This window comes from Prionailurus bengalensis, chromosome E4, assembly GCF_016509475.1.
Source record: "Prionailurus bengalensis isolate Pbe53 chromosome E4, Fcat_Pben_1.1_paternal_pri, whole genome shotgun sequence".
Classification (NCBI taxonomy): domain Eukaryota; kingdom Metazoa; phylum Chordata; class Mammalia; order Carnivora; family Felidae; genus Prionailurus; species Prionailurus bengalensis.
Window position 1 is genome coordinate 14898 of NC_057360.1, and position 27053 is coordinate 41950.

A 27053-nucleotide genomic window follows, 5' to 3' on the forward strand; every position below is an offset into this window, starting at 1 on the left:
CTCGTTCTGAAACCCTCCGTGGCGCCAGAGTTTAGCTTGTGCTGCTTCCACTGCCCCGAGCGACCTCGTCAGCACGCTTGGAGCTGCGGAGAGGATCGCTGGGAGCTGTGCCTGCGCTTGTACTGGAGCCCCTATGCGTTAGTGACTCGGTTTACCCAGTGAGGACAGTCTAGGTGCGGTTTCAGCGGATTACACCCAGTCCCTAGGGTTCGGGTTAGTGACTCGGTTTACCCAGTGAGGACCCTCCAGATGCGGGTGGAGTGGATTACACCAGACCCTAGGGTTTGGGTGAGTGACTCAGTTTACCCAGTGAGGACAGTCTAGGTGTGGGTGCAGCCAGTTACACCCGGTCCCTAGGGTTTGGGTTAGTGACTCGGTTTACCCAGTGAGGACCCTCCAGATGCAGGCGGAGTGGATTACACCCAGTCCCTGGGGTTCGGGTTAGTGACTCAGTTTACCCAGTGAGAACAGTCTAGGTGCGGGTGCAGCCGATTACACCCAGTCCCTAGGGTTCGGGTTAGTGACTCAGTTTACCCAGTGAGGACCCTCCAGATGCGGGTGGAGTGGATTACACCAGACCCTAGGGTTTGGGTGAGTGACTCAGTTTACCCAGTGAGGACAGTCTAGGTGTGGGTGCAGCCAGTTACACCCAGTTCCTGGGGTTCGGGTTAGTGACTCGGTTTACCCAGTGAGAACAGTCTAGGTGCGGTTTCAGCGGATTACACCCAGTCCCTAGGGTTCGGGTTAGTGACTCAGTTTACCCAGTGAGGACCCTCCAGATGCGGGTGGACTGGATTACACCAGACCCTAGGGTTCGGGTGAGTGACTCAGTTTACCCATTGAGGACAGTCTAGGTGTGCGTGCAGTGGATTATACCCAGTCCCTAGGGTTTGGGTTAGTGACTCGGTTTACCCAGTGAGGACCCTCCAGATGCGGGTGGAGTGGATTACACCCAGACCCTAGGGTTCGGGTGAGTGACTCGGTTTACCCAGTGAGGACAGTCTAGGTGTGGGTGCAGTGGATTATACCCAGTCCCTAGGGTTCGGGTTAGTGACTCAGTTTACCCAGTGAGGACCCTCCAGATGCGGGTGGAGTGGATTACACCCAGACCCTAGGGTTCGGGTGAGTGACTCAGTTTACCCAGTGAGGACAGTCTAGGTGTGCGTGCAGTGGACTATACCCAGTCCCTAGGATATGGGTTTAGTGACTCAGTTTACCCAGTGAGAACAGTCTAGGTGTGGGTGCAGCCGATTACACCCAGTCCCTAGGATATGGGTTTAGTGACTCAGTTTACTCAGTGAGGACAGTCTAGGTGTGGGTGCAGCCGATTACACCCAGTCCCTAGGATATGGGTTAGTGACTCGGTTTATCCAGTGAGGACAGTCTAGGTGTGGGTGCGGCCGATTACACCCAGTCCCTAGGGTTGGCTACCACAAAGCCACAGACTGTGTTGAGTGTTCCCGGAACCATGGTGTCTCACTCACAGTAAACACAGGTGGTTTCTCTAGTGGCCAGGGAGGGGCGTGTCGGCTTACTTTGTCATTACTGCAGCTCATGCTGAGTATTCTCCTCATTGTCTACACTGCATGTGATTTTTATTGGCTGCGCTTCCTAAGGACATCGTACAGCCTCTCACTTAGGTGTAATTAGAGACTCCGACCTGAAAAGGCGAATTGGGTTTTGCCACAAACTGGGCACCCAGCAGGGCAGTCCTCACGCTGTCACTGTTGGAGGGGACAGCTGCCTAGCGCCTTCCTCCTGTTGGGTGCTAGACTGCGTCGGTGCAGGTCGCCCGGAGACCAGGTTCAGGGGTCTGACTTGCACTAAGTGAACTAGAACATTCTGTGTTTGTTGGTGCCTCAGTGTATTGCTGACTTGTAAATCCCTCACCCCCCCCCCCACCCCCCCGGCTTTATCAGGTGTAATTGACAGACAAGAACTGTGTGTATTCTAGGCGCAGCGTGTGGTACACATTTTGATGTACATTGTGACATGATGGTCACAATGAAGCTGATGACACGTAGTCACCAGTACCTAACCGTCTTAAGATCTACCTCGTCCAGATCTCAGATCACAGTGTTAGTAACGCTTATGAACTCTTGATGGACTTGAAAATCTGTACTTGAGTTGGGTGTAATCTCCTTATATTTAGGGACATAGCTGATATTTACAGGTGGAGAGCAGTGTCTAGAAATAAACAGTGCTTCAACATGTAATTAACTATAGTGGGTAATTTCTCAAACTAGAAAATGGTAAAATGGTCTGATCTTTATAGTTATTGTGTTGATTGCTGTGTGGATTTCTCTATATATCTTCATTTAATCTGTTTCTTTAAGTTAGACAGTGTTCCTTTTCTGATAAGGCTTGTTCTGAGTTGTCCATAAAATCTTGGTTTAAGAAATGTATTTCTCCCCCTTTCGCTTGGTTTTTGGGAGATAAAACAGTTGGGAAAGTATGCAGATCTTTAGACTTTAGTTTGCGACTGAGGAAGTGCTTGTTTTTGAAACACAAGAGCCCGCCCTCTCTGGCAACTGTCTAGTTATATGTCTGAATGATATATTTGAAATTGGATTGCTGTGTGTTCTGGATAATCTCTGGGATTTTTCTTTGTTCTAATCATTGAGTAAAATTTTAAGTTTTCTGTAGATGAACCCAAGTGTTGTTCTGTAGGATTTAGATACATTTTACACTTTAACCAATAGTGGAAATTTTAATAGGGCTGGGCAAATTACTAGTTATTCTTAACGGATTTATTACTTACTTTTGTTTCTGCGATGGCAAAATGCGTAGCTGTGCAATGGGAGAGCTACTAAGACAGCGATGGCCCGGGCTGTTTTTATATTCACGTATTTACACATTGCTTTCCATAGTCACCAGTTTGTAATATGTGCAGTAATTTGCTATATTGGGATTTTGGGCTCTGTGCTCCCTGACTGTCAACCTTATAATTACATAGTCCGCTCTCTGTTACCCATATACCCCATTAGAAGGGCACCCCCTGCCGTTTGATGGTATTGATGAAAGGACAGTGTTGATCTGCAGACCTACTGTCCAGCTGCAGGGCCTGTGACGCATGCTGGCTGTCACCAAGATTAGCTGAGGCATCGTCAGCCTCTTCTTTTAGTAGGACTTTCTGCCCTTTCTGTGCTGCTGAGTTAGACCTTTTCTCTCAGTGACTGAGATGACGTTGGCCTCAACCAAAAGGGCTGTCGGTATAGCCTAGTTCGTTCTGCTGACCTTGATCCCATAAATCTTGGCAAATTTTTTGCCCTCCTGACATGCAGTTATGGCTGTGAACCATTTGTTTACGTTGTTATTGTTTGAAAAACAGTTTAAATACTGAATCATGATTGGATTATATAACTGGACCACACTTACTTTTGCTTGGAGTGAGGCATCACATTAAATTCTACAGGAACCATTCTATTGAAGTGGTACAGTTGCAAATACTACAGAAAATACACTGTCATTAGTCTTTGTTCTTGTTATGAGTTTTGTTTGTTGGTTTGTTTTAGTTTGAGATCCTCATGAAAAGAAAAACTGTCCAGTAGGAGATGGGGGGGGAGGGGATGTTAGGAGGTGATGGTGGGGGCTTTCTGCAGTGGTTGTATCTCACGTTGTTTACAGTTATCAGTGCTTGGTGGTAATAAAAAGAAGAAAGACGTAGTTGGCTTTATCATTGTTTTAAAATACCTTACAGACAGTGCTCTCCTTTATTGCCTGCGGGGCGTAGAGAGAGAAATTCCTCCTGCCGCTCCCACCTGCCTGCGAGAGAACGACCTGGCAAAGGCTCTTGAAGTTGGAAAGTTTGCGTGGTTATTGGGAATCATGGAGAGGCTTGAGGGAAGGATTGAAATGTGAATAAAGAAACAAACATTGAGGTTTATTTTAGCATTGGTATTTTTCGTGGACATTGACGGGAACACGGCGCATACGAGAAGACCAAGCACCGTGTACGAGTGACCTCGTCTTAGTTAAAGTGGAGACGATAGGGCCGACCCGGGAAGTGATGCATTGTCAGGTTCTAGACTTTCCCACAAGAACTAGTGACCACACAGATAAGAAGTATCGGAGTCAACACCGAACATTTCAGACCTAGGCAGTGACTATTGACTTGGTCTTTCTTTCCTGACAAACAGTTACTGGTTCCAGTTTGCTCGGTGCTCCAGCTGGAAAGTAACTTGGGAGATACTCTGACGGCACTCCTTGGAGCCTTGGAGCGTGGCGAATGTTGACCAGCCACGACGGGTGGGCTTCAACTTCCAGACCTCTGTAGCCTCTGCAGGCTCTTATCATCCTGACAGGGGTTGTAATGCCTGTGTCAGCCTGTGCTTGTGACTTAACACGTTTTCATTTGATCTCAGAATAAGCGGTCAGCTTGCGTCCATTCAAGTCACCTCTTCTTTTTTTTTTTTTCTCTTGGTGGATCGGAGTTTTCTTTCACACCTACCGCCTCAGAGGAGATCGTTCTCCAGAGATCTGAGCCCTGAGCACAGCATGGGGGACAGTTTATCGTGCGTTAAACTTCCGCATTCCACACTAGTAGTAATTTGGCGCCCAAGGCAAGCAGGGCAGGAGGAAGAACCCGGAAGAGGAGTGTCTAAGCTCGGAACTAGAGTCCTGTTAGTCCCGGCCTCTTATGGTGCAGAGCTTCACTTAATTTTCCCAACGTTCCCCCCTTCGATGCTTTTTAAAAACATCTTTTTAGTAGGCATCACCCTTCAGCTCTAGGGGTTGGTACTCTCGGAGGGCTAAGATGCGTCTTGCGGTTCCAGGTAATGTTGAGGGACCTGGTCGGGGTTTGTATAACGTCCGCCACAAATGCAGGCCCGTTGTCACTGTGTATGGTTAAGGGCAGACCAAACCGAGGCATCATTTCACGTAGAAGAGCTTTGGCCACCTCACGACTTCGTTCCGTCCTGGTCGGGAAGGCTCTGACCCATCCTCAGTACGCGCAGATTGTTACGAGGAGGTACCTGAATCCTTTGCTTGGTTTTATATCTGTCAAGTCCACCTCGAAGTCTTGGAAAGGGGTGGGTTTCTGGTAACCGTCAGACCAGGTTTAGGGAGGATATGGTTTGTGTATTTAGAGATTGATGAATTAGCCAGGCCTCGAGTACATAATAAAGCACGAAAGTCTCTATCTGTTGATGGGTCTACAGTGAGAATAGTCTTGGCATACAATGGTTGGGGGGAATCCATCCCATTTTCTAGTTGTTTAAATAATCATATGCTCACGGGGTCTTATTAGCCCCACAGAATAACAAGCACAGAAGATTGTCTGTACATGAAATACTGTGACAATTTTTCTGAAGTTTACCTCAAGTTGTGTAGGTTAGGCAAACAACAAACATTTAAAGGCAGTCGGAGCTAGAATTTAACATCCATTACTGTGCGCTGTTGAAACATAGTTTTTCTCTCTAAAAACCCTCATTTCCAGAGATGGCCAAATCAAGACCAATGCATTTGTAGAACAAGTCACGTCTTAAGAAACCTGGCCTAATTATTTACATAAGCTCAGCAAGAATAGCGATTGATCCTGAGGCTCTGTTAAAGTTTGCTTTCCTGGAACCTTTTATAAGGAATCTCCAGATTGAACTTTTAGTAGCCTCTCCAGGCCAGAAGCCAAGCCAAATACTTGCCATCAGACAGGCCTGCCATACCTGTGGAACTGGGTGAATTCCTCTTCACAAGGTCCCCAAGATATCCTGAGGTTCCTGCACCTGCCAGGAAGTGACCTTCTTTACTGCTGGGAACTCTGTAAGCAAGGTATCCGGCCAACATTTCCAAGGGCCTTTATCAAGTCAACTCTTAATCTGTAGTCCTTCGTTATCAAAAAAAGCAGAACAGCATCCTTTTTAGGAACACTTAACCTGTTCTGTAATAAATGCCTTGTTAACCCCTCGGGTAAGCCTGTCTTTGTACTTTTAGGATCCCTGTACTTTCCGTTTAGGATCCCTGCTTGAAAAGGACTTCCTCCCTGGTCTGTTCACGCAGCTTTATGTTGGTTGATGTTTCAAGAGTCTAGGTTTTTCATAACCCTTTTTTAAGGGGGTGAGCAAAGCTTAGAAGAGTCTGACTAATGTAGAATAATAACTGGTAATTTATGTATAAATATTTACAGAGTGCTTTTCTTATATCGTCATTTGGTCCTTAGGCAGGATTGAATGTCAGGGACAGAAACCCTGAGCTTCAGGAAGGTTAGGTGACCAGCCCGGTGATGTCTTCTGGAATGAGGTGCTGGACCTGGGGTGCAATCCCAGGTCTTTATCTGGACTCACCTGTTCAATTGCGTCTCAACTCTTGGGCCCTTATACAGCAGGTATTTTTAAATGTATCTTGGAGCCCCTTTGGCTTTCTCATTTCTTCTCCCTTGTCACCAAACTAACTTGTCTCCAGGGAAATAAGTTGCTGACTCAGCTTAATTGTTCTCTTCTGCAATTAAAGTACTATCATCGAGGGATTAGCGTGAACCTGTAGCAGTCATGTAATGCAGTCTTCTGCCTGATCTGGATACTCTCATAACCCTTTCCTTCCCAGAGTATTTATGGCCCTTGCAGGAATACTTAGAGTAACAAGGTGTTCACTTTCTGGTGCAGCCTTGGTTCATTGTTGGGTTATTCTTTTCCTTATAACAGGTCCAAATTGCCTGTTGTGGTTTTTATTTTATTTTTTTAATTAATTAATTAATTAATTAAAAAAATTTTTTTTTAACGTTTATTTTTTTGAAACAGAGAGAGACAGAGCATGAACAGGGGAGGAGCAGAGAGAGAGGGAGACACAGAATCCGAAACAGGCTCCAGGCTCTGAGCTGTCAGCACAGAGCCCAACTCGGGGCTCGAACTTAACCGACCAAGCCACCCAGGCGCCCGCCTGTTGTGGTTTTTATGTTTTAGTTATATCATCCAGAGCAACACTGAAAATCTGTTTTCTCTTTGCAGTGTAAAATTTTGTCATATATTTAAGGATAACTGTCTCTTCTCCAGGTTAAATAATGCCAATACCTACATGTGCTACTGTCCCAATTATCTTATTCTGGCTCCACTAGGTTGTTAGTATCTTGAAAATATGGCTTCCCTAATTGTCTACACTATTTTATTTTATTTTTAAAATGTTTACTTAGTTTTGAGAGAGAGAGAGAGAGAGAGAGAGAGAGGGAGAAAGAGAACAAGTGGGGGAGGGACAGAGAGAGAGGGAGGCACGGAATCTGAAGCAGGCTCCATGCTCTGAACTGCCAGCTCAGAGCTCGATGCGGGGCTTGAACCCACGAACTGTGAGATCATGACCTGAACCAGAGTCAGACACTTAACTGACTGAGCCATCCAGGGGCCCCTGTCCACACTATTTTAGATGTCTGATGAAGGCAGCAAATATGGGGGCTTTTCCTTCCTGTAGGGTGGACACCTACTGTCATATTATTGCACATTCAATACTATTGAAATTTAAAATTACATTAACATTTAAGCAGACACATCTAGCTCTTATATTAAGCATTTGGTAAACCACAGCTCCCAAAATTATATGGGAAATCTGTTAATCTGCTCCCTCTACCTGTACAGCTGGTTTTTGAACTCATCTACAAGACTTTACGTTTATTCCTGTTAACTTTGATCCTGGCTGGGTTTCAGAAGCTCAACATTTCAGCTTGTAGTGATCTGTTTTTGTTCCGTTTTCAGCTTTGTATCCTTTTCAGCTTTTGTGTTTATAATGCTTATCCCTTAAAGCTTGGTTGAGTCAGGGCTGGCTCTCATTATAGCTATAAGTAGCTAATGCTCCTTGTGAGGCTTTGCGGCAGATCACCTACGGGTAATTTTATACCAGGTTTTCCGTGGAGAAGGGTGACAAGTGATAGTTCTCTGGATCTGGTACCCTTATTCCCTGGAAGACCCAAGAATTACTTATAGGCCAACCCAGAGTTGTGTCGGATTTTCCGCTCCCTACCACTCACTTTCACACGCATGTCTCCAAAGAATAGAGAAGACCAATTGCTGGAATTGTGTTCCTAGGCACCTGGCTCTCTCCTACCCCTCCAGACTGGATGTTACCACTTAAACCTAGAATAGTTGAAACCTTGATTCAAAGAAAGCCTCTGGGACCTGCCATTTCTTATGTTAATGATTTTGCTTGAAGTTCATCTTTCAACTATGTATGAACTCTTACCCAGCTGCCATGAGCTATAAAAAAGATTTAAAAAAAAGATTTATAGAGGGAAATGATAATAAATGTCCTTGGAAACTACACTTGCCAGTGGCCTCAGTCCATTATTGTAATCGAGATATACAATTATACCTTTGGGTTATGTGGAGATCGACATAGATTGTATGTAGAGATTATTTTCATTTTTAGTCAGTGTGAAACCTTTAAATCCCAAACTAGTAATCTCTCATAGACAGCATTTTTAAGCTTTAGTTCAAATCTTAGTTTTTTATCTCCATACTTTTAACATTATGGTGGCTTATAGCTAAGTCTAGATTTGAGGAAAGTCTATCAGTTGTGAGATTAATTCTGTACGTATTTGATGGCATATGGGGAGTGAGACATGAAATAACTGAGTTTTTATTGAGTCAGCAACAGGACGGCAGAGGAGTGGCTCAGGATGCCTGGCTTCTAGAAGTGGCTGTGCTGCTCATGCGCTGTGGCCGGGCGAGGGGCCTGTTCCGGTAACGGGGTAGATACATCCCTCTCAGCCTCCATTGCTTAATTCCTACTGTGGTAAGTCCTTTTCTGAAGCTAGACGTGGCTGTGATCTGTGGCCTCCGGGCCCCTTTCCCACTCTGATATTCTGGAGCTGTCCGGTCCAGTCGTGACCAGTCACAGGTGGCCACACGGAACCTCACTGCACGTGCCCAGATGCCACATGTGGCCGTGGTTATCACACCAGAGGGTGTGGGTAAGTGTCCCGGTGGACGCTGTTCTAGAGCCTGCCCTGTGTAAAGCCAGGGACAGATCCCAGTAGCACAATTTAATGTGGAAAATGGGCTCATTAGGAGAGTCTGTGTCTGGTGCACAAGGGCAGTTGCCTCAGTGACGGCTGGGTTCTTTCACTGACACGTAATCACTGCCGGGTGCCTTCACCAGCAGGTGCGAGTAGTTGCACAGACAGACACAGTGTGCCGGAGGGTTTAGACGTCCTACGCGCTTGGTTTGCACAGCCCTTTCTTGTATCTGTCATACCACAGAGGACAGGGGACACGGGAACTGACCCTCTGTTGTGAGATCTCTGTTTCTGTGAAATGGCTTCGGAGGGCCAGTGACAGCTGCTTTTGAACAAATGCATTACATCTGTGTCCAGAGTGTGGACAAGAGTGCTGTCTGTGTTAGGGGAATTTGGCTAAACAGGTATCTTTAGACCAGTGATTTTTAACCTGTCAGATCCAACACTATTTTTATAACAGGTATTTTACAGTTCCTCCTTTACCATCCTGAAATGAATTCATAGGCATACTGTAACTACTTACAAATCTGATGGCAAAGAAATGAACACAATTTCTAACTATGATATAAAGGAGGAATAAAAATAAAATCATTAAAAAATGATTTAAAATATTTTTAATACGTGTGTGTTCGATACATTCCAGATGGTCAGCGTTTTGTGTCTGTGTCTAGAATTACTGTGGATGAGACGGTTACAAATGCACACTTGTGCAGGTGGGTTGTACTTAACGTATGTGCTGCCATTGAAGTGATTTTCCAAAATGGCGAATAATTTGGTAAAATGCAGAGAATAGTTAGGTATGGTCTTGCCTTGGCTTCAAAGCAGTTTTATTTTGGGAAAATTTGGTGATTATTAAAAGTGTGAAAAAGATAATTTGTATTTTTTTTTAATGTTTTCATTTATTTTTGAGACAGAGACAGAGACAGAGCATGAGCAGTGGAGAGAGGGAGACACAGAATCTGAAGCAGGCTCTAGGCTCTGAGCTGTCAGCACAGAGTCTGATGGGGGGCTCGAACCCACGGACTGTGAGATCATGACCTGAGCTGAAGTCGGACGTGTAACTGACTGAGCCACCCAGGCACCCCAAGATAACTTGTATTTTTATGTTACGTGGTGTTACACTCGAGGCTTAGGTAATTTAGACATGCTTTCCATCCACATGTATTTCTGGTGGGTTATTAAAAACGCAGAGGGACGCCTGGGTGGCTGAGTCGGTTGAGCGTCCGACTCTTGATTTTGGCTCAGGTCATGACCCTGAGGTCGTAGGATTGAGTCCTGAGTCGGACTTTGTGCTGGGATTCTCTCTCTCTTCCTCTGTCCCTGTCCCCCACTTGCGCATGCTCTCTCTTAAAAAAAAAAAAAAAAAAAGACAAAGTCCAGCGTCAGTATTAAAGAATATTGTGACTTATTAGTCATACCTGCCATAGATAGAATGAGGACGTCTGGGTAGGACTTGCCGTGTATTCCGCCTCTGTTCAGTGGATCCTGACACCTCCCCCCCAGGGGCTTTGGAAAGATGCTGGAGAGGGTTTTGGTTGTCATAGTGATGGGTGTAGGTGTGTGTAGTTAGCACTTAAGATTTGGGAACCAGGGATGCTTTGGACAGCTGTACACAATGGGGAAATATCCCGTCCAAAAATCTTGCTGTCCTCATTGAGGAACACTGTCCAGCTTGGAGAAGAGCCTGATTATGGTAACCGTTCTGCACAGGATGGTCACTGGGACTTAAACAGAGACCAGATCTCTCTTTGTTGGGGATATTGTTATGGGTATCTTGACATTGAGTGGGGTATGGTACCATATGGTCTTCAGGGTTTTTTCTGGCTCTGTGATTGCCTGAGTTAAGTCAGGGGTCAGGAGACTGCACCCCTCAGGCTAAATATGTCCTGTTGTAGTAGATAAAGTTTTATTAGAACACAGTTCTGCTCATTCATTTATATATTGTCATTGGCTGCTTTGGAGCTACAGTGGCAGAGTCAGGTAGTTGCCGTGGAGATGTTTTGGCCTGCAAAGCCTGAATACTGCTGGCCTCTTTACAGGAAAAGTTTCTAGATATACCACGTATCAGGAATGTTTTTTGAAGGACACCAGTGTGTGAATTGATTACTAAGTGTGTGATTCTTAGATCTTAGTAGTTTTCTGTGTGTAGTGATTCTGAAGTCTTTTCTGTGTCCCTGTAGCACTGAAGACTAGCCACGAGACAGATCAACAGTAAAACTTGGAGCAGAATTCTCGGCTTGAACTTGCAGATGTCACTAAGTAGTCCAAGGTCTGTGCCACTTTCGTGTGGCTCTTCAGCTTTGGGATTGGGCTGATCGTTGATTTTCTCACAATGGTGATATACGAACTGGTAGTTAGGAAATACTTTCAAAGCCAGGACAATGAGAAAAAAATTGCATCTCACAATCTTGTGAAATCAGCTCTGGAGGTTAGAAATTCCACGTAGGGAACGTCACTGTTCTTTCCCCTCCTATGGATTTTAATAAAGAAAAGTTGGCATCGTGCAGAAGGTACTAACAAAATAACCTTCTGAGCACTTAAAATATTCAAATGCTTTAATAGTTTAAAGAGGTTACAAGAAACAGACATCTGTTAACCTTAACTTAAAAAAGACAAAAAAGGGCCACCTGGGTGGCTTAGTCGATTGAGTGTCCGAGTATGGCTCAGGTCATGATCTCATGGTTCACGGGTTCGATCCCCGCGTCGGGTTCTGTGCTGACAGCTCGGAGCCTGGAGCCTGCTTCTGATTCTGTGTCTCCCTCTCTCTCTGCCCCTCCCTGCTCACATTCTGTCTCTCTCTCAAAAATAAACATTAAAAAACCAAGCAAGAAAGAAAAATAAATACCTGTTTGAGTCTTTTGGTATGTTGGTATATATTAGGGTTCTCCAGAGAAACAGCCAATATGGTATATGTGTGTGTGTGTGTGTTTTAAAAGAGATTTATTTTAAGGAATTGGCTCATGAAATTGTGGGGATTAGTAAATCCAAAATTTGTAGGGCATACCAACAGGCTGGAAGGTCGGGCAGGAGTTGGTGCTAAAGTTTTGAGGCAGAATTCTTTTTTCTCTGAGAAACCTGTTTTTGTTCTTAGAGCCTACAACTGCTTACATGAGTCCCACCCACACAATCCAGGGTAATCTCCTTTATTTAAAGTCAATTTAGTGTAGATATTAGTCACATCTACAAAATACTTGAACTGCAACCCTAGATTCATGTTTGATTAACTTAGCTGTATCCCAACCAAGTTGACCCATAAGACCAGCTCTCAGCACTACAAACACATTTTGGTATATTAAAATTTGTGGTGTATAAAGTATTACATAGTGAGTACTAATTAAGGAAGTGTCTATATTTGTAGACCAGTAGTCTCTAAGGGATTACCTGGGTCTTCATTCATGTGTCAAATAAAGACTAAAAAATGGACAATTTAATCAACCTTTGAAATTTGAAAGTTCTCTTTTGTGTGTGTGTTGTTTTCTGTATGTTGTGTGTTTACATGTAGGGTGCCTTGAATAATTTAAAAATGTTATAGCAATTTTTTTTTGTTTTTTCATAAGTTAATGTTGTTGCTAACTCTTTTGTATAAAAAAATCTTAGAGTTGGGAATTGGTTTTGAGCTTTTTAGTCAAATTCTCGTCATTTGTGGTTGGGAAACTGGTCCCGGGAAGATGGAGTGATTTTGCCCAGGTAACACGGTGAATGAAAGAACCATCTTTAGAAGCCAGATCTGGTTTCCAATCCAGTGCCCTTTCTGCTGAGAGCGATTACAGTTGAAGTGACGCTAGTTAAGGGGTTTTCTGAAGAGGGGGTGATTTTGAGTGTGTACTTCAGGGACTGAGTATGAACTGATAGTTACCAGAACGGAGGCGACACTCAGGCCGTTCTCGGGCCCTGGGGGGAGGGTGGGTGGAGAGAAGGGGGTGTATCATAAGGGGTGTACAGGCGGGCCCCAAATTCACGAAGGGCACTGTGCTACCCGTGAGGCTCGGAGAGGTTTTACAAGTACAAGCTAGCCGTCGGTTGGTTCACAGGGGATGTTCCAGAGGACCTGGAAGTAGAGAGAACATGTGGCCTGAAAGACCTCACTGAGGGAGCCTTCCTTCGCGAGGACCGTCAGAGAGCAGAGGAACAGGGAGCTGCGGGGACCCTGCTCCTCTCTGTAAGGGGCACAGGGCAGGGACTTGGAAGTCCCCTAGAAGGGAATTTGAAGGGTTCCACGGGGCATAGAGAAGACGTTGGAGGGTGTAAATGGATTCTTGAGAAGGTTGCCAGGTTTGAGGCATAACCCGAGTTTACTTCCTTACCTGCAAAATGAGCATAATGATTCCCAGTGCACTAAGTCGTTAGAGGGAGTGAAGGAGATGATGTATGTAGTGCTTATTAGCATAATGCCCGGCACGTAGGACTCAAAAGTGATAGCTTTTTTATACTACATCATGGCAGCTGCCTGAGGGTCTTATCAGGAGGTGTTGCTGGAGTGAGATCCTTTTTTAATTCCCCTGTCGCTTATTCTAGCTACTCTCTGCCACCCTGCAGTTCTGCAGCGTGGGTTCTTTCTTCAGGCAGGTGCACGTCCCTGACTACGTGGAGTTCTTTCTTACCGCTGCCGCACTCTTACGCGCTTTGTGGGGGGGTTGTATTTCAATTGCAAATTTAATTTCATCACATTGAAAAGATGTACTTAAATATGGCACTATTTCCAATTAATTTTACTTTTTTTTTTTTTGCACTTTGGAATATAACTACAAAGATAACAGTTGGAAAGGGGAACGAAAGTCCAGGATTTTGAAGTAACTTCTCCCTTTCCTCTTCAAAGGGTCATTTCCTTCAGGTTGTAAGTAAAAAACAAAATGAAAAATGTATATTTTTTAATGTTTATTTATTTTTGAGAGAGACAGAGACAGAATGTGAGTGGGTTAGGGGCAGAGAGAGAGGGAGACACAGAATCGCAAGCAGGCTCCAGGCTCTGAGCTGTCAGCACAGAGCCCGACGCGGGGCTCAAGCTCACGAACCGTGAGATCGTGACCTGAGCTCACGTTGGACGCTTAACCAACTGAGCCACCCAGGCGCCCCAAAATGAAATATTTCAATGGATGCCAACTCCAAAGAGAAGGGACTTAAAAGACATTTTCTGTGGGGGCGCCTGGGTGGCGCAGTCGGTTAAGCGTCCGACTTCAGCCAGGTCACGATCTCGCGGTCCGTGAGTTCGAGCCCCGCGTCAGGCTCTGGGCTGATGGCTCAGAGCCTGGAGCCTGTTTCCGATTCTGTGTCTCCCTCTCTCTCTGCCCCTCCCCCGTTCATGCTCTGTCTCTCTCCCAAAAATAAATAAACGTTGAAAAAAAAAAAATTTAAAAAAAAAAAAAAAAAAGACATTTTCTGTGGTATTTGCTTCTTAAGATACAAAAGCACTTCAGGATATAGACTCAGCAGTAATTAAATAACAGATTTTTTTCATTGTATGGGATCAAATATGAGATTACTAGATCTGAGGCATAGAGTTTCTGCCCCAACTTTATTGCATAATTATTTCTGAACTGGACCTGGGAACATTTCACTGTATTCAGAACATTGGTAGGGTATGCTTTTGACTCCGAGTAACTTAATGTGTTTAGATATAATTTCAAGCAGCCTTTGTGACATTTGAAGATCTGTTGATAAGGGCTCTCTCTGCAACCCGTGGGGCTGGAAGAGAGCTCTCAGCACAGGTTTGTAGGCTGGGTTTAAATTTAAGTTGAGAAATTTGTGTGTGTCTACATTCACAAGCAAAAAGAGTTCGGGGGCATCTGGGTGGCTCAGTCAGTTAAGTGTCTGACTTCGGCTCAGGTCATGATCTTGCAGTTCGTGAATTCGAGCACTATGTCGGGCTCTGTGCTGACAGCTCGGAGTCTGGAGCCTGCTTTGGATTCTGTGTCTCCCCCTCTGTCTGCCTCTCCCCCGCTCATTCTCTGTCTCTCTTTCTTTCAAAAATACATAAAACATTAAAAAAAAAAGTTTGGAAAAGTTGAAAGAGATCCTTAGGGGAGGGAAGTACAGTTGAAAAAGTTTCTTTGGGGGCTCCTGGGTGGCTCAGTTGGTTAAGCGTCTGACTCTTGGTTTCCGTTCAGGTCATGATCTCATGGTTTGTGAGTTTGAGCCCTGCATCAGACTCCATGCTGTCAGTGCAGAGCCTGCTTGGGATTCTCTGTCTCCCTCTCCCTCTCTCTCTGTCTCTCTTTCTTTTTTTCTGTCTCTCTTCCCCCCTTCCCTCTCTCTCTCTCTCTCTCTCCCTCCCTCCCTCCCTCCCTCCCTCCCTCTCTCTCTGGCCGTCCCCTGCTCATACCCTCCCTCTCTCTCCAAATAAATGAATAAACTTGAAAAAAGTTTCTTTTTAGCAACCTCTAACTGCTTTTTTAAAAAACGACGCAATTAAATGAACATTAATTTTTTAATGACGGATGTTCTGTAGTTTGATCGTAAGGTTGAACAGTTTTGTATTTTCAGGCCCCAGTGTTTCAGCTTATGTGGTGTCCGGTGTCAAAGTCCTAGGGTAGTTAGGTGTTGTAGTCTCTAGTGGCACTTGATTTTCAGTGAGATGTACTGGTAATTCTCGCCCTAAAAAGCCGGAGCGGTTTGTGGACCATCGTGTTTGCTCCAGGGCCGCTGGTGGGCGCTGTCCTGCTGTCCCCTCCTCTCCCTGCTCTGTCGTCCTCTCCCTTGTGGTGCATCCCCTCTCACAGGCGCCGCACGTGTCAGCGTCACCCCGTTGCTCTAATTGTGTCCCTTAACCTCTCCCCCAGACCTCCGTTTCCCTCGTAACTGGCAGCTCATCTGTAATTACTTGATGATGTTAATTCAGAGGAAAGTGTGGAATGACTGATCGGTCTACTTATTATATGCAATTGTATAAATCGTGTGTTTTAAACTGGAATTTGTAGAACCAAACAAAAACCTGTCAATCCAAAGTGTTAGTAAGTGGTTTAATACATAGAGACGGCTTCTTTACCTTGTTTCTTCAGACTTCCTTTTTTTGGATTCCCAGTTTCTCAGAGAAAACACACTTCTTCCCCGGAGGAGTGGAGGAGAGGAGACAGAATCATGGGGGGAGACAGACATTTTCCAACTTGACGGATCGGTGGAGTTGCCCCTTGACTTTCTTCTGCAGGTGCTTCCTCTGTAATCTCACTACATCTCGTTTTGCAGGTTCCTGTCTTCACCTTGCCCTGAGGTGGGTTCTCCTGCTTTCCATGTTGTCAGCTCACACCCTCTCCCATGAAGCTTAGGCTCTCACTTTGCTTTTTAGAACCATGCTGCTGCGTTCTGTTGGCACAGTTAACTTTTTCCATCAAGGGGTGAAGGTCACCACTAAATGCGTTCCTCTTGTTGAGAATGTCTCTACTAATACTGGCTTCTATTTATTGATCGTATACTGTATGCCAGGCACTGTCCCAGCCGTTTACTGTACATTGTATTCAGGCCTCACGACAACCTTATTTATGGTAGATGCTTATATTTCCTTTGTATAGATGAGGAAACCAAAGTTTGCAGAGATTAAATAATTTGTTTAAGTTTGTAACACTTAGAAACGGTGAAGCGAATTCTAAAGCCTTTCTGCTTTGGATTGTACAGTTTTCCTCTATGTTTTCAAAGCGCCTTAAATTCCGGGTCTGCCCTAAAGCACTTTCTATGAGAGTGTGAACAGCATGTTGGTTCTAGAGCTCTTTTTAATATTCACGCACTCGTAGTGGTGTTTGGGATCCACACGTTCCGCTTTAAACTTCCCTGAAATGCAGTCAGTGTATTATGGACAAGGGTGGTGCTGTCATTATCGTAGCTTCTAGCACAAAGTAGTAAGTGCTTACAAAATATTTGCTGCATGGATGAAAACAGTGACAGACCGAGAGGTGGCATTAGCGTGGGGGGCTATTCACAGAAGAATTCATTTCCTTTGGAATGTGAAGCAGGAACTTTTCCCCCATTACAGCATGCTGCAGGGCAGGGCCGGAATCCAGGCTTTGATTAACATCACCCACGCTCTTTTTTGTTGTCTAGCTTTACAACCACAAGTTACTGCCAGCTGAAAAGGATGATGGGGAGTGATGATGAATGCATTTCCATTTGCTGCAAAGAAAATTTTAGACAGTTTCACTCATTTTAAACCGAGATAAAAAGGCCGCTTTGAGACGAAGAGTAAATTAATGGCTACCAAGTAAGTGGTTATCAGATTCCTGCTCCAGACGTCACCTCAAGTGGTGCTGCCCGTGGTCATCGCTGCCAGGTCACAGTTCCGTCTCAGATAGTTTCTGCCCTGGGGATGGGGGGTGGGGGGTGATGGGAGAATTCCAGGGTTCTTAAGGGTCTTTTCTTTCCATCCCCGAGTTGTAGGTTTTAGATCTAGGTGTTACTTTCCCTGAGACTGCTTAGGGTTTCTTAGGCCATCAAGGTCAAATGCAAACCAGACTTTTGGAATTATCTGCCGTGGGTCCTCATGCCCCTGGAACGTATTACACAAACGAACGAAACTGTTTTGAGTAGGCTCGCATCTCCGATTCCCACCCCCAGCTGCTAAGGCTGTGAGGGGGGCATATTGAATTGTGGTTGCAGAGTAATTGGTGGTTCTTGATTATTTTTGACTTTATTATGTTTTTTTTTAATTTTTTTTTAACGTTTATTTATTTTTGAGACAGAAACAGAGCATGAATGGGGGAAGGTCAGAGAGAGAGGGAGACACAGAATCTGAAACAGGCTCCAGGCTCCGAGCTGTCAGCACACAGCCCGACGCGGGGCTCGTACTCATGGACCGTGAGATCATGACCTGAGCCGAAGTCGGACGCCCAACCGACTGAGCCGCCCAGGCGCCCCAGGCTTTATTACCGTTTTTTATGGTTGCCTCTCAAGATCACTGCGGCAGTATATTACAGAAAAATTTCATTAGTCCCTTAATACTGTAACCTGATCGTTAGTAATAAGATCTCTGGGCTCAGGTGAGCAGGTCAGTGGTCACTGGTATGCTTTAATAATTATTAATGATTTCATTTGTGGCTGTTTGGTATTGGATGTGGTTGTGTTGGCTGAATGCTGTATGATGGGCATTAGGATTACCTCCTCCTGTCAGGGAGTGAGTGACTAAAATACAATTTCTTTAATTAACAACTGCGCAGGGTGCTTTTTGATGCTTCCAGTCGTGCCGTCTTATAAAATAAGAGAAACGGGATCCCGTGGCCAGCTAGAATCATTAAATGTTTATTACATGCCGATTCTCGTGCTCAGGACTTTGTGTCTGTTCTTTCGAGTTTAACCCCTTCTGCAGGCCTGTTAAGGGCTATCATGCCAGCCTCACAGTTAGGGACACTGAGGTCTGTGGAAGGGACGTAGACTGCCCGTGTCGCACAGTAACTGGACCTGGGATTTGGACCTGGGCACCCTGACCTCAGGGCCGTAGCCCTTGGCTGCTGTGCCGCGCATCAAGCCCCGAGGCCTTGCTGGGTGTGGAATACAGCGCTCTTGAGGGCTTCACTCCTGAGGTCCACCACGTACGTCATTTCCTGTTGGAGCGTGTGTATACATGCAGGGTTTTCCATTTCTGTTCTAGTGCAACTTTCATCTTTAGTTTCAGTGGTTGCCAGTTGGTTTCTTGCAAAACATTTTCGGCTTTTAGCATTTAAAAAGATTTTTTTGTAATCTTTATTTATTTTTGAGAGAGTGAGAGAGAGACAGTGAGAGCAGGGGAGGAACAGAGAGAGGGGGAGACACAGAATCGGAAGCAGGCTCCAGGCTGAGCTGTCGGCACAGAGCCCGACGCGGGGCTCGAACCCACGAACCGTGAGATCATGACCCGAGCCGAAGTTGGACGCTTAACCGACGGAGCCACCCGGGTGCCCCCAGCTCTTAGCATTTTTATTCAGATGAGAGGATTGGGTCACCTTGCTGACTGCCATGTGTGCTTCAAAGTCGGGGGTAGTCAGACCTTTATACTGGTAGAAACAAAAACCTTAAAGCATTCATACTTTATTTTGGGTCATGTTATAATTTGGGGGACAGAATTGCCTTGAAGTTTATCTTAGTTATGGAAATTAATTTCTGTTCTTTAAAATGTACAGACGGGGAAGTTCTGGAAGCATCCTGTGAAGAAGAGAAAAAATCCACTCAGAATTTAAAATTGGCCATGGAGGGGGCGCCTGGGTGGCACCTGGGTGGCTCAGTCAGTTGAGTGTCCAACTTCGGCTCGGGTCATGATCTCAGGGTTCACGGGCTCGAGCCCCTCATCGGGCTCTGTGCTGACAGCTCGGAGCCTGGAGCCTGCTTCCGATTCTATGTGTGTCTCTCTCTCTGCCCCTCCCCTGCTTGTGTTCTGTTTCTCTCTCAAAAATAAATGTTAAAAAATTAAAAAATAAATAAAATTGGCCATGGACAGTTTAAAAAGGGGGTGTGGAGAGAGCAGGGATAATCCATATGTGGGCTGTTGAAGTCAAGGAGTCTCACGTTATTTTGTCCTAGAGTCCACCTTTATAACACTATTATTGGGAAATACTTGATTTATCTTTTTCTGAACACTCTGATTTTTGGAGCACAGTTTCTAAATTCACAAAATAATCTTTATATAACAAGATGTTATTGTATTTTGGGATTATATGCTCATTCTGAATTTTAACAAATTTTAACTAGCTGAAATGAGTTTTATATCTTTGAGGTGATATAATTAAAAAAAAATTTTTTTTTTTTTTTTTTTTTTTTAATTTGCAGAAAGGTGGGGTTGGACAGGTCAGTAGGTATCTAAGAAAGCAGCTACTGGGTTTTCTTTATCATATACGAAGTGTTAGCCTTTGCATTTTACTACGAAAGGGGCATTCGCTTCAGCCTGAACTTCATCTTTCTTGCGAAAACCTATACATGTAAGCACACTTTTGGAACAGTAAACAGCTTGAGCTACGTTATGCTACAGTTTTATTTGGAATCTTTTTAGCTGAATAAGGAAGGAGTATAGTTGACTGTACCAGCTGTGGTATTCATGATAAAAATGATCTGATCTAGCTGCCTGCAGCAGTGACCTGCTTGGTGGTGAACACACTCTAGGGTCGTGAAAAGCAGGAAGGGAACCGGCTTGGGGCCGGGTATCAGGTACTCCAATGTTAACTCAGATCCTGGGCTGGAAGCTTTGTATTATTTTCTCTCTTTTTTTTTTTTTTTTTTAATTTTTTTTTCAACGTTTATTTATTTTTTGGGACAGAGAGAGACAGAGCATGAACGGGGGAGGGGCAGAGAGAGAGGGAGACACAGAAATCGGAAACAGGCTCCAGGCTCCGAGCCATCAGCCCAGAGCCCGACGCGGGGCTCGAACTCACGGACCGCGAGATCGTGACCTGGCTGAAGTGGGACGCTTCACCGACTGCGCCACCCAGGCGCCCCTATTTTCTCTTTTTAAAGATGAAGAAACTGGAATTTGAGAAGCGGATGGCTTGTGTTTGTGGAGAGAACTGCCAGGTGCAGAGCTAGGGTTCCACCCTGGGCCCCCCACCTGGGGCTCTGACTCCGAGGCCCGGATGCTCTGTCCTGTCCTGTGCTGTCTTCTGTCTTCGTTCCATTTTCACGCTTTGACCTCTGCTGGAAGGCTTTCATTCCGTTTCTTTTCTTTTACTGGTTATCCTAAGGAAGTTAAGGACAGTAGGATCAGCCTCTTTCTGATACACACTGCTTTATTGGCATTACAGTTCTGGGACTTGATCTTTTAACCCCAGAAAATGACATAGTGTTTAGATTTACCCATATGCATTTATCTTTTTTTTCTTTTTCTTTTTCTTTTTTTTTTTTTTTCCTTCTGACCATTCCTTCGTGTGTATCAACAGTACGATGAATTGTTTTTTAATGCTTCTCCCCTTTAGGGCTTTATGTGGGAGGGTTTCTGCTCTGCACCTGGCATACACCCACCGGTTTGCCTCCCGTGACCTTTTCCTCTAGCTTCTCCTCTCCCCTCTTCAAGTTCTAGCTCCCCTCTTCAAGTTCCGTGCGGATGCGCATAGGACATGCTGGTTTCAGAACTAACTCGCCTCTAGGTGTGTGCTTTCTTACCATTTCCGCCTTGGAACATTTCTCTGGCTTTACAGCTAGCTCTGCCCTACGTTTTAAAAAGCATTTTGAAATCTGTAAGACAGCCTCTCTGGGCGCTCTCCGGCCATCAGGTTTCTGCTGCCAGAACCAGAAGTCCGCCTTGTCCTTGTGCCTGGCTGGAGTGTTTTGCACTGAACCTGGGGGTGGGGGAGGACTTGCATACCCATTCTTAACAAACTAGCAAAGCTCTTTCGTTGAGAATCATAGGAAATAACTCGTGAGCCACCCGCGCACCCTGGAAATGACTGGTTTGAAGGAGAATGATGGGGTTTAGGACGCGCTACCCCAAAGTATGGCACCTTGGCATGTTGGATATTTTAAGCTGAAGGAATTTGAGGAATGGCAGGTGCAGGCAGGACTTTCTGACCTTCCCCCGAAACAGGTCACAGACCCTCACGCGAGGGGTGCCCTCCCTGTGCCCAGAGGAGAGGCGCACTCTTCTCTGAGGGTGAGGGATGCCAAGGGGAATTGAATGAACAGTCTTTGCTAAGTTTCCCCAGTTTACTATTCCTAGCTTTTATCTTCCTTTATCTTATCGTGTTTTCCCATGATTGTTTTCGTCATACCCAGTATGAAAAGTTAGGTTTAACCGTTTCTTTGGTCTTAATTTCCTTACAGAGGCTCCTCTGTCACATAAAACTTACGTTTAAAACAAATAATATGCCTTTCTTTGTTAATCTGTCTTTTGTCACAGAGACCCAGCCAAAAATTTAGAAGAGTAGAGAGAAAAGGTATTTTTCCTCCCTTGCAGTTTCTGGTGACCATGAGGGGCTGGCTGGGACCCTGCTCACTCCAGAGTCTGCAGACGGGATCTTGGGAGAACTGGCCAAAGTCCATGAAAGGCTGGAATTCTTGCCGCGGCCAGCTGTCTCACATCTTCGTGTAGTGCCTGGTCTACGCCAGAGAGAAAACGGTAAGTGCTTATCTTTGTCCCTTCTGTTCCAAATTCAGACTAGCAGGGGGAAACGGTTGTAGAAACTAGATGTTTGAATTGTGACTCTCGTGGATTTGATTTTGGGCAGCCATTTGTTGACCCTTTCCCTCCAGGGACTCCCCCACACTCTTGCTGTCCTGGTCCTCCTGTGTGTCTCATCTCTCGCCCTGAAAGCTTGGCGTGGCTTTCCACCACGGGGCGTGCAGGTTATACACTTGTGTGTGTAGGGCTCAGTTGTCGGGCTGGGGTCCCCAGGAGCGTGGCTGGACACAACTGTGAGTTGCACCCCATTTGTGGCTAATCCCACCCCTCCCCCAAACTGGTGCCACCTGTCAGCCGTGTTGTCAGCGTCTCTTCTTGGCTGTTTCTGGCTCTGGATGGTGGGAGGATTCCTCTGCACCCTCGTTGCGAAGCTGGTTGTATCCGTGTCTGAGCCGTAAAAGGCTCATTGGTTTTAAGTCATAAAAGGCTTATTATCAGTTTGGAATCACTTGAAACAGGTGCAGCTTTGGTTTAAAAAAAAAAAAAAGTCGGGGTGGGGGCAGTTCATGACTGTCAGGGGTATTTGTTGTCTGTCCTGTCTGAAACCTGGTAAGATATTTTAAAGGAGGTCTTAAAAAAAAATACATGGTCAGAAGTTGCCCTCCTTGGAAGCTGATTTTTTTTTTTTTTAAGTCGGCCCTTCTCTCTGATCCTGCTCCTCCCGTGGGAGCTCCTAACCCTTCTCCAGCTCCTGCCCACCGTGTGTCACCAGCTCCCTCTATGTCCCTTTGTGTCGGCGCGGTTTTGCCGAGGATAATTTGGAATGTCGTTGGCTTCTTTAGGACACTTAGAATGGCAAACTGCTCCTCTGAGACATCTGTCTGCCTGTGGCTTCTCCTCCTCTGTCTTCCTCTTGCTCCCTTGATCCTCCATTCAGTCCCCTGGGTCCCTCAACAGGTAACCCCCCCCAACCCCGGCCCCTATCTCATCCATCCTTCTGTCCATGCTGCCAGACCTCTTTCCACTCCAGCTCCACAGACACTTGAACTTCAGACTTCCCAGCATTATCAGGCTGAGAAGAAAAAAGGCCAATTGGAAACTGATGTAATATTTTATCTGCTCAGATGCGCAGTGGAGACTGCACTAAACGTCTCTTCAGTCACTTGTGTAAAATGTAGCTTACAGCCCTCATAAGATTACCAGTCAGGGCAAATAAAACTCCTCTAAGCCTTCTCCAAAAATATTAGTCAAAGCATTAGCCCTCATCGTGAGGAGGTAACCCCCAATTTACCCTCTTTGTCACAAACACAATTCAGATAAAAATATAAAATGGATAAAAACCAGTGAGTTTGTTTTATTATGTTTTACGGACACATCGCTAAAATTTTATTTTTTTAAATTTTAGAGAGAGAGTGTGTGTGAGCAGGGGAGAGGGGCAGAGGGAGAGAGAGAGAGAATCTTTTTTTTTTTTTAATTAAAAAAAATTTTTTTTTTAATTTATTTTTGAGACAGAAAGAGACAGAGCATGAGCAGGGGAGGGGCAGAGAGAGAGCGAGACACAGAATCAGAAGCAGGCTCCAGGCTCTGAGCTGTCAGCACAGAGCCCAACGCGGGGCTCAAACTCATGAACCGTGAGATCATGACCTGAGCTGAAGTTGGATGTTCAACCGACTGAGCCACCCAGGCGCCCTGGGAGAGAGAGAGAATCTTAAGCAGGCCCCAGGCTGAGCCGATGCAGGGCTCTATCCCATGACCCTGGGATCATGACCTGAGCCGAAATCAAGAGTCAGATGCTTACCTGACTGAGCCACCCAGGTACCCCACCGCTAAAATTCTAGAGTGGAAGCTGTGAAATCTTTGTGTTTGTATGCATCTGTAGGTTATGTGTATGTGATATTTTTCTATCTCAGGAAAGTATTACCAGGTTCATTTATACAATCTCTTAAAGGAGGTCTTTTCAAGTTGGCTTGGAGATAAATGAGCACTTACATAAATTCAAGTATTGCTACAACTCTGCTGCAACTCTAAGGAATATAGAAACTGACACAAGCCTTTTATTTTAAAGGTCACATGATCTGGGTTAACCTCTGGTAAATAAAGCTAGCTTTAAGATTGTTAATAAAATCAAAACAGATAAATTTTTAAGGTTGTCAGCCTTAAATATAATGCAGCCATACAGTTTTTTCCTACCTGGGTTTACTGGTCACATGAGCTTATGTTATCTCTACTAAATGCATAGGATTATGAAAATATAAATCCAACCTAAGAGCAAAAGGTACAATCAAAATAAATTGATATATGTCAAGGACAACAGTAAAATAAAAAAAAAAAAAAAAAGAAAGAAAGAAAGACGGGAGACATCAAGTATTTTTCATGCCTGCCTGATTTGTCCACAAGAAAAATCATTTAAAATGATGGATAGTTTTCTTTAATATCTCACAAAATTTTCATGATTGATTCAGGCATACTTGTTAAGAACAAGTGAATTAATGTAAGAGAGGTAAAAGTTTATGAGCTTTTTAAAAACAATCTTGTTGTATAATATGTGTACTTTAAAAAAATTTTTTTTAATGTTTATTTTTGAGAGAGAGAGAGGCAGAGCACAAGTGGGGAAGGGGCAGAGAGAGAGGAAGACACAGAATCGAAAGTAGGCTCCAGGCTCTGAGCGGTCAGCACAGAGCCCGACGTGGGCTTGAACTCAGGAGCCGGGAGATCATGACCTGAGCTGAAGTCGGATGCTTAACCGACTGAACCACCCAGGCTCCCCTGTCCACTTAAAAAGAGTTTCCAAAAATTTTTTGATAACTTGAAACATTAAAGCTATACTAAGTTAAATGATGGATGTTCACTGAATATCTAGACCATTTCCAAATAAGATAAAGCACTGGAATACTAACTGCAGAACATAAATGTATGTACTTTTTGCTTCTTAAATTTTATAGAGAGACAAGAGATATTTATGTGCATCTATTTAGCAAACATGTCCTTTGTCACATCCAAAAGTTGTACTTAGAGGAAGCATATGCCTCTAGAAACTGAAGTAATGAATTCATAGATTTGCTAGTTTACTACAGGATGTTAGCATGTGGCAGACAGCTCATAATTGCCTGCTTCCTAGTTTTCACTGAAAATTAGGGTTACTGAGGGTTAAACATTCTTATAGATTGTGTAAATGAAGCTACTAGAAATAATAAAGACAAAGAAGAAAAGTATGCAAACTATGCAAGGAAAATGTGTTTATGATAAGAAAAAGTATATAAGCTGTAAAGGATATATTTTTGTTAGGAGAGAAAGTAATTTGTCCTAATATAGGATATGGCTGGCTGTTCTAGAATAGAAAAATGAAAAGAGTAGGTAGATGAAAAATGAAAACTAGGTAGACGCATTTTTTAAAAGTTTGTAGAAGGGTTGAGGAAAAGGGATTTTATTGTGTTGCCAAGCTGCCAAGATTGAATAGCTTTCTTTGTAAATTAAAAGAAAAGATGAACCTTAATATCAGAAGTATACTGATGTAAAACTAGAATGGTGAATTTTCTTGGCTTATTGGTGTGCTTTCATTAAGAAATTGTAAAAAGATTTTTTCTTTATGTTTTAAGTAATTTTCCTGGGGAACCAAAATTTTGTTATCAGAATGATTTCCTGGGCTTCAAGTTGTGCTTATCAGGTCTTTGGTTACTTAAGAAAACAAAATCTTCTCAATATTAAAACAGCTAAGGGTTTTTTCACAACTATGTTACCTTCTGTATCTGGCTTTAGGAACTTTTGTCATTTTGGTTAAATAGATAATTAAGTATTAGAATGATCTATGGTGCTATTTGATCAAGCATTCAAATCTGTTGACGGTTTTGACCAGTTTTCCAAAATCTAATTCTAGATAAAGTCTTGGTGACTTAAACTGACTTGAGCTTTTAAAGAAAGTCCCTGGAAAATCTCAAAGGATTTGTTTCTCACTTTGTAAAAGAGAGAGATGTTAAACTAATTGGGCTTATTTGCTGTATTAAACTGTGTTGGAAGTATTGTCAAATCAAGTGACGATAAGCTTTCTTTAGGTTATAATGTATGGATATGTACTATTAATATAAATATTTCCGAATTGTATGAAGTTCATGGAAATTCATCAGCACTTTTGATGTTTATGAGGTGTTCAGCATCAGGTTATCAGTCATACTTCTGGTTATTATGTAACTGAAGTACAGTGCCTTGTCGGTTACGTCGGAATGACCTCATCAGACCTTTAACCAGGGCCATTTTACGGTCTTGTGTCGTGTACGGACTGGTGGTGGTGGTGGTGGTGGTGGTGGTGTTTAACTCCTGATCCTTGTCTGAAAGTGTTTACAATCAGCTACAGGCCACAGTGCCCAGTGATGCCCTCCCATGAATGACTTTGAGACCATGCCAGTGGTCTGAGTAATTTTCCAAACTGATGACGTTTGCGGGTTCCTAAAACTGCTGATCAAAGATCAACCAGAAGAAGAATTAATTACATGAGACTGAACTGCTGAGGAGAGTTATAATTTTTTTTGACAACTTGTTGTTTGAAACATTGCTCATTCTTTAATATTTGGTTTTTCTCTTAAACTGTCTGTTACTTATAGCAGTTTGGTAAAGTATACTTTTGTGAACGGAGATGAAACAATGACTTTTTCTCCCTCCCTTTTTCTCCCTCCCTCCCTCCCTGGTCCTTCCAGAACCCCGGGACTCTTACTGCCTTTTTATTTTCATGGCAATATCGTTATTTGCATAGGTCCTACAAGAATCTCTTTTCCTTGTAATAGGATGTCATTGAAAGCTTTGGTGATATTACCGATGTTGACTCGACTGTCATATTTGAGAATGATGTGTACAATTAGATGTGACCGGACGGTTTTAAGGAACTAAGATGGTCTTTATAGAGCGGTGGTAATGAAACTCTCTTGGGGGAAAAACTGGCCTGGTATCTGGCTTACAGGTTTCCCAGCCTTATAAGTGGGTAAGGAATGTCGCTTCCTGGGAGGCCCAGGAACCTTAAAATATTTTGGGACCCTTAGGAAGAGAGGAATTCAGCCAAATCTATAGGTGCTGAAGGCAAAATACAGTGGCAGTTTCCTGGCTTGGCTTCCCAGCCATGAGAAACTTTGGAAG

General features: G+C 44.2%; 1 protein-coding gene across 4 annotated transcripts in view; it reads left to right on the plus strand.

Annotated features, from left to right (window-relative positions):
- DISP1 (dispatched RND transporter family member 1) overlaps positions 1 to 27053 on the plus strand; it is a 183865-nt gene that overhangs the window by 869 nt on the left and 155943 nt on the right. Inside the window, exon 2 of one of the 4 annotated variants that reach the window (XM_043567755.1) lies at positions 21768 to 21929. The exons of 1 other annotated variant lie outside the window; for it this stretch is intronic. In XM_043567755.1, coding sequence (XP_043423690.1) covers positions 21768 to 21929 — 162 coding nt within the window. Of the gene's footprint in view, positions 1 to 21767; positions 21930 to 27053 lie in introns of those variants that run through there. 2 more of the 4 variants (XM_043567759.1, XM_043567757.1) reach the window with 2 other exon arrangements.